Raw genomic sequence first — 6,923 nt, 5'->3', positions numbered from 1 at the left:
CTGTCTCACGAGCAGTTCGTGCCAGTCTGCCATTTACCCGGGCCGACCCAACTCACATTTACCTTCTCATTCCGGGCAGCCTGTGGTTTGTGAAAGTCACTTAATCTCCCACCCACACGGAGAGGAAAGCTTATTTTTCTTATTTTATAGAATCCTTAAGCACAGCAACCTACGCAAACTAATCAAGTTTTGACAATTAACTCTTCTAATACACCCAGCAGCTGTTCCGCAGTGGCTGCCCCCGCAGTCAGAGCACGTGCCCTGCCGAGGGCTGACGCGCTTAGCGCCCCTACCCGTGTGCAGAACCGGCCCCAGTTTGTCAGTCATTCTTACTGCAGCCTCACGTAACGCTCCAAATCTAGTCCCGTGTAAGGGGTAATTAAACCTCCAGGCTCGACAGAAAACAACAACAACGAAAAAGCCGAACGCTGGCTTCCCTAAGAATAACTGCTGAACTGACTTGTACGGTCAGGGATTTTTGTGGGAGAAAAGATAGGGCTCTGCACTGACATTTGTGTTCTCCTCCTTAAAGCAGGGCTTAGGTAGAGGCTGCCGTGAGTTCCCTCGGCACCAGCTTTTATTATTATCACAGGTATTTATTTAACATTTGAATTAATGGTGGCACAGTGAGTAGGAAGGCACCCTCGACGCAAGCACGGCAAACGTAACGACAGCGCAGCGACAAAGCGCCTCACGGCCGCCTCCTGCTGGAGGCACGGACAGGGGCGGGGCCGGGCCCCCTCTAAGATGGCGGCGCCGCGCCCACGTGGTGCGCGCTGAGGCGAGGCGGCGGGAGAGCGGCTGGCGACATGGCGGCAGCGGAGGGCGTGGAGGGAGGCGAGAGGGAAGAAGAGGACGAGGTGGAGGTCGGTCTGCGTGTTCCTCGGGCTCCTCCGTTTCTCGGGCAGCGTTAGGGGAAGGGGCGCGGCGAGATCGCTCCGTTCGGCCCCCTCGGGGCGTGTCTCGCCGGTGTGCCCCGTGCCGCCCCTGGGGAAGGGCCGCGGGGCCGGGTGAGGAGGGCCGGGGGTGACGTGGCTGCTGGGCCGGCCGTGGGTCGGACACAGGGCGGCTGCATGTCCGCTTCAGCGTCCGCTGCGTGCGGTGGGTCTCTGCCTCTGAAAGTTATGTCCCTGGGGCTGTTCTAGGTTAAAGTTTTCTGCAAAACAGTGTTAGTCGAAAGCCCTTTTCTAGTACCAGGGGCCGCTTACCTCTCTTAAAGCAGCCGTTTCAAGCAATGCCATGACCTCTCATTGTGGTATATCTTACCTTAGGTAGATACTTAACGTCTGGAAAATACGTTTTGAAATGCATAACTGGTCACATTGTTATAGCTCGCACTGCTTTCCCCACGTTGAATCCCATTTTTCCCAAGTAAACGGCTTTTCAAGGGTCAAGAATGATCTCTTCGTATCTAGGAAGAAAAGGATCAGGCAGGCCAGGTGCAAAGCAGGTGTCTGATGGAGCAGTGGGGAGCAGCATTCCCCTGCGTGTTCTCATGTCTGCCATTTTCTGTGGGTGAGATGCAGGATAAGCTGCTTTGGAGTCCGTTTATGCTGAAGGTCTGTGTCCTTGTGTATTTTCTAGAGTTCGGGTACATCAGTAATTGATGCACGTTATAACTTCTCTTGTAGGAGCAGCTGGTGATGGTGGAGCTCTCGGGAATTATTGATTCAGACTTCTTAGAAAAATGCGAAAACAAATGCAAGATTTTGGTGAGTGATTACAGCACGATAGGAAAGGGGTAAGTGAGTGCACACGTCAGCAACAGAGCAGGGCTGTTTCCAAATGCCTCGAGGTCAATGAAATGTAGATAAAATCTTTGGTAGAAAGCTGCATGAGCTTTCTTGGCTGTATTTGGCTGTGGGTTGTGGTCATCCTATCGGAAGTAGCATGTTGTTCCTGAATTCAGGAAATACTTTCAGAAGTATATGTTATGCTGGAACAGGTTGCCCAAGGAGGCTGTGGATGCCCCATCACTGGAGGCACTCAAGGCCAGGCTGGATGTGGCTCTGGGCAGCCTGGTCTGCTGGTTGGTGACCCTGCATGTAGCAGGGGGTTGAAACTGGATGATCATTGTGGTCCTTTTCAACCAGGCCATTCTGTGATTCTGTGAAGTATGTATACATCTTTATTATTTCTTCTGTTTTTAAGATCTTAGTTGAGTTTTTAAAATCATGTATCTTAACACACCTAAATAAATATGAAGTACACTTCTTTAAATAACTTGGACACAGCAAAGGCTCTGTGTTTCTGCATTGTGCTGTGTTCTTGCGGATGTTGTCTGGCTAATTCTATTTACTGTGAATGTAAAGGATAACCAGACCTTTGCTATGCGTTGCCAACTGCAAAGGTGAAAGAAAACATCTCAGAGTGTGTGATTGGTCAGACTGTGTGTGAGGTGGTAGAGTCAATTTTGAAAATCTTAAATAAGGAAATGCAATCCAAAATTCATAAATTATCCACCGCTGGATGAATATGCTTTTATAAGCAGATTGGCTTCTTGGGTCTGACCTAATTCTCTTGAAATGCGTTACAGTGATGATTGATTATTGGTGATTGAATGAGTATATGCTTTTCAGCAGTGTTAATGGGATGCTGATAAATACTGTGCTTTGAGATTCTCTTGCAATGCTGTTAGAATAGCTTTAAGTATCTGCATTGTATACTACTCATACCCAGTCTCGTTCACAAAATAAGCATTCCTTGGGACTGTTGATATTATATCATGGGAAAACTTACAAGACTTATTAAAGCTCCAGTAAAAGATTCTGCATTGTATTGTGCTCAGCACACTCTGGTTGTACAGTAAAAAATGAGCTCTTAACATGTACTTTTTTTTTTTTCCTGTTCCTTTGTAGGGAATAGAGACAGAGAGACCCATTTTGCAAGTGGACAGATATGTCTTTGCAGGAGATTATGAAGGTAGGAAAAGTACAAAAATCTCTCCTTTTTCACATCACCTAAAGAACTTTCTTAGCATTAGTCTTTTTTTTTTTTAATCACTGCAAATGGAGAGTATGAGACAGTGAAGAACTGAAGATCATGATGGTGTCTGTATAATAATAGAGAGCAGCACCATCTAAATTTGCCACGCATCCATATTTATTTACTGGAAAGTATGCCTGGACTTGACTGTGGGATGTACCACCTGTTATTTCTGAAGGAAAAAAATATGGGGTATAAGATGTCCTGGAGTAAGTGCTTGCAGTCTCCTGTATAAGCAGAACTGACGTGCTGTGCAAACTGTGGCTCTCCTATTTACCTTGTGGTGACATCACTGGGAAGAAAATGATCTGAAACCCTCTACTGTACATTCAGTGGAAGTAATATTGCTATCTGTTCCTGAGTTTGCAAGTGGTTAACAAAGGCTGGGCCTTTGGGTGAGACTGGAAATAAGAGCATTTCCAGAGTTGTGACAGTGAGTGCAGCATCTGTGGCCGATAGAAATTAGTGACTAAGGCTATTTCACTTTGTTTTCCTTAGATGCCTTGGGAACCTGCGTGTTTTTTGAGGAAAACACAGAGCATGGTAATGGTAACAGTTTGATGTCCTGTTTATAGTTAAAGCCTGTGAGATTCAAAATAATCTTAGTCTTGTTTCAGCTGATAGTGGAATTCACTATAATGATTGCCTTTTGGGTATTGGTTTTTCCTTCTCTCTTCATAATAGATGCTGAAGGCAACCAAAAACTACAGCTGAAGTACAAGTGCCACACAATGAAGAAGTTGAACATGACACGGACGCTTCTGACAGAGAAGAAGGAAGGAGAAGAGAGCATTGGTTAGTGCCCTTGCTCTAACGCATGGGGTCATTGATGGGTTATACTACGAGTGTCAACCTTGAGTTGAGTGTTTGATTCAAGAATGCAGAAATTAGAGGAGCTCCCTTCTTTAGGCAACAAATATATAATTAAAAAAAAAAATCAGATGCCTTCTGCTCAGAGTTGCCTCCAATATGACAGTAGGAGATTCCTGCAGAAGGATGTAAGCACTGGTCAAATGTATGCTGAGATCGCCTGGTATGCTTGTCTGTCCTATAAAAGTTTGGCACTTGTTCTGAAATCTGAGGCAGTTCTTTTGCATTTAATAGCTTTTCATAGATTTTTATTTCTGTCACCTTATTGCTTTTTGAATCTATGTGAAAGTTGGAAATCTATAATGTCCTTGGTAAGAAGTTCCATCTTTCATATACTAAACTGTTCTTATGTAATATGTAGTTAATTGAACTTAACTTATTTGTAGGTATATACCCAGCAGACCATACCTTTTTTTTCATTCTGTAGGCAGGACTCTGCTTACACGTTTGCTTTATTTCAGTGTTATATTTTTATATGTGCTCTTCGTTATTCAGATCCCGGCTGTCTCCCCTACATGTAGTAATGCTCATTAACAGCATCCTATTGCTTTTAGCTACCTCTTCTCACTCAAGTCAGTGTTACTGCTTCATATTTTTAAGAATATGTAGCTATTTAATGTTCAGTGTGGGTAGTTGGCAAGATGTTGCTTGTAGGATGTATAACATTAAATGTTATCTGGAATGTAACAACAATTCAGCAGTCTTATGAACACCATGCATTCCTCCTCTTTATATAAGTATGTAATACTAACAAAAACTATTAAAGTGCCATAAACTAGAGAATGTGTTGCTCTATAAAAAGGCCCATTTTTTTTTCCCCACAGGGAGCAACAATGATACTGCCAAATGCTCTTTCTGTACTCTGACAGACACTTAATCTTGTGCATATAAAGTAATTAAAACACCTTGTGATTTGGCAGTATGGACTGCCTAAATGTTTATTGAAGTGGGAGGGGGATCCCAGTTCTGGTTGGAGTCTGTTGTGTGTGTATATGTAGATAGATATACGTATATATGTATATACACACCCATATTTGTATATATTATATTGATATTTATGTATATACAATATATGTATATATAATATACGAAGCCAAGAGCTTGATACACTTGACTTCAGGAGTTGACACCTTCGTACACTGTCTGATTTCATTCCTTGTTGCAGCACTGGATATTCTCAGATTCATGTGAACATATTCACTTCATTGCGTTTTTAACTTGTGTGAGCAGTATAGCATGGTTCTGTGCCTCATCGTTACGACATTCCTGTTTTTCATTGCTCTCTTAATTACCTTCCTTGGGACTGCTCTCTAGGTGCTGAGCTGTTGACTTCAGTGAACTATACAGAGTTATTCTACTATCCATTCTTTTTCTTGACTGACAGCAGATTAAAAACCTGTTGCAATGTAGTATGTCTTATAAGTGTGTATGTCTAGTAAGTTGAGCCTACACATGTTAATTTTTCAACAGTGAAGTTTTCACTCGATTTGAAGTAGACCTTCCTGTTACTCCTAGCCCTGCTTCTCAAGGAAAATGAATGGTATCAATTGAAGGAGAGGCGCAGCACAGAAACTGGCGTTGATCCACGCTTTTGAAAGATGTTTAAGTAGAAGAACCATTTAGGATATAAAGACGTTACTTTGGCTCAGCATGAATAATCTGTGAGCAGATGAATTTGTTTTCCTGGCTTAACTCCTGTTCTCACTAATGCTGATTTCTTTTTGTTCCTTCGTTGCATCAGGTGGCGTGGAGTGGTTACAGATCAAGGACAGAGACTTTTCCTACAGCAGGCCCAATACGATCTGCAGCTTTCTGCACGAACAGGAAGATGCGGAGGAGTCAGCTCAGGCCCAAGAGAAATTAACTGAGGAGGCAGAGGGGGAGGTGAGCGACAGAGGAAGCTCTGACCTGAACTGTGATCCGGAACAGCCGCGTGGCTTGGAAGCAGATGCTTCTTCTGTCCCTGTGCCTGACAGCCCTGCTTCTGAGGCGGCGGATTCTCCTTCTGGAAGCGCCGCCTTAGACGATGCGCCTCCCTGATGCCGGATCTCATCTCTTCAGGATGTCTTCACTGAATTAATGGGCCAAGGGCACGATTTTTACTTCACCTGAGGGGTTTGTAGTGGGGGGAAAAACTGGCACAGTGTTCTTGTGCATTCCTTTCGTGTGCTGGGGGGAGCTTGAGTGGTTTTCCTTTGTTTTTTGATGCTGATTGGAAACGTGTGCTTCTCTACCTCAAAACTGACAAAAAGGAAACAGCTACATAATAATGAAATAAAAAGAACCCTACCTTTGAAAAACACGGCTGTATTGTGTATCTTGTAAAAAGAAGGGAAAAAAAATGAATCGTAGTTTAAACTGAATGTCCTGAGGCTTTCAGGTGTGGCTTCCCCTTGTGTCATGCCCAGCTGGGCTGCTCTGTCGATGTGCTGCAGCGACAGAACGGACACCGGGCTGGCCGAGGGTTTCTAACGCCCACCAGCGGTTCGTAAGCTGAGCCACGTGACTCCGGCGTGGTCCCCGGTTACAAAGCGACGCTTCCACCCGCCACGGATTGCAGCCGGAAGTGTTGCTGCTCGGGTTGCGTCGCGCGCTTCCCGCGCATGCGTACTGCGGCGGCCCGGGTCCTCGCGCCGCCCTGGATGCCGGATGTGACGCGCCGGAAGCTGAGCGTGAGGCCGTCATGGACGCGCTGGACCGGGTGGTGTGAGTGGGGGGAGAGCCGCGTCCGGGCTGTGGGCGTGAGGGTGGGACGTGGGGACCGAGAAGGCCGGCGTGGTGCTTCAGCCGCGGCGGTCTTCATTTGTATGAGTTCCGTGCCCCTCATATAGCGCTGCCCCTCTTAAGCAGATACGTTTTTAGCTGTGAATTTGTTGTTGCAGGAAGCCCAAAACCAAGAGAGCAAAAAGGTTTCTTGAGAAGAGAGAGCCCAAACTTACAGAAAACACAAAAAATGCCATGCTTATAAAGGGAGGAAATGCAAACTCAACGGTGACTGAAGTGCTTAAAGACATTGTAAGTCATTACCTACCCATCCAGTGAGATAGATTTATCTTCCTTTTTCTTTG

The 6,923-nt window shown here is 45.2% G+C and overlaps 2 protein-coding genes and 1 long non-coding RNA gene across 7 annotated transcripts in view; 2 read left to right on the top strand and 1 right to left on the bottom strand.

The window, feature by feature from the left end:
* Positions 1 to 542: 542 nt before the first annotated feature.
* LOC121110444 lies at positions 543 to 1,522 on the bottom strand. The gene is made up of 2 exons (XR_005858890.2): positions 1,267 to 1,522; positions 543 to 1,156 (listed from the first exon to the last, which is right to left on the bottom strand). It is a non-coding gene; the product is annotated as an uncharacterized LOC121110444 (long non-coding RNA).
* Positions 722 to 6,155, top strand: GTF3C6 (general transcription factor IIIC subunit 6). Of its 5 annotated transcripts, none has more exons than NM_001031076.2 (6): positions 722 to 866; positions 1,632 to 1,712; positions 2,859 to 2,922; positions 3,484 to 3,528; positions 3,670 to 3,780; positions 5,597 to 6,155. In NM_001031076.2, exons 1-6 carry the CDS (start codon positions 810 to 812, stop codon positions 5,893 to 5,895), a joined length of 657 nt encoding a protein of 218 aa, NP_001026247.2. In that variant the 5' UTR covers positions 722 to 809; the 3' UTR covers positions 5,896 to 6,155. The 5 variants fall into 5 exon arrangements, with proteins under 5 accessions (NP_001026247.2, XP_015139994.2, XP_046794825.1 ...); XM_015284508.4 differs by having other exon boundaries at positions 3,667 to 3,780; XM_046938869.1 differs by having other exon boundaries at positions 792 to 1,010.
* A 368-nt stretch (positions 6,156 to 6,523) lies between these two features.
* Positions 6,524 to 6,923, top strand: part of RPF2 (ribosome production factor 2 homolog) — an 11,612-nt gene continuing 11,212 nt past the window's right edge. Inside the window, exons 1-2 of the mRNA XM_426181.8 lie at positions 6,524 to 6,561; positions 6,738 to 6,870. Coding sequence (XP_426181.2) covers positions 6,539 to 6,561; positions 6,738 to 6,870 — 156 coding nt within the window. The 5' untranslated portion in view covers positions 6,524 to 6,538. The remainder of the gene's footprint in view (positions 6,562 to 6,737; positions 6,871 to 6,923) is intronic.

This window comes from Gallus gallus, chromosome 3 (assembly GCF_016699485.2).
Source record: "Gallus gallus isolate bGalGal1 chromosome 3, bGalGal1.mat.broiler.GRCg7b, whole genome shotgun sequence".
Classification (NCBI taxonomy): domain Eukaryota; kingdom Metazoa; phylum Chordata; class Aves; order Galliformes; family Phasianidae; genus Gallus; species Gallus gallus.
This window is presented reverse-complemented; position numbering and strand designations above follow the sequence as displayed.

Bases quoted from the DNA above. Each gene is read 5' to 3' on its own strand.
- GTF3C6 (XM_015284508.4), top strand. From the start codon at position 810: ATGGCGGCAGCGGAGGGCGTGGAGGGAGGCGAGAGGGAAGAAGAGGAC. The intron at 867-1,631 runs GTCGGTCTGCGT...CTTCTCTTGTAG, and splicing joins AAGAAGAGGACGAGGTGGAG to GAGCAGCTGGTGATGGTGGA. The intron at 3,529-3,666 runs GTAATGGTAACA...CTCTCTTCATAA, and splicing joins TGAGGAAAACACAGAGCATG to TAGATGCTGAAGGCAACCAA.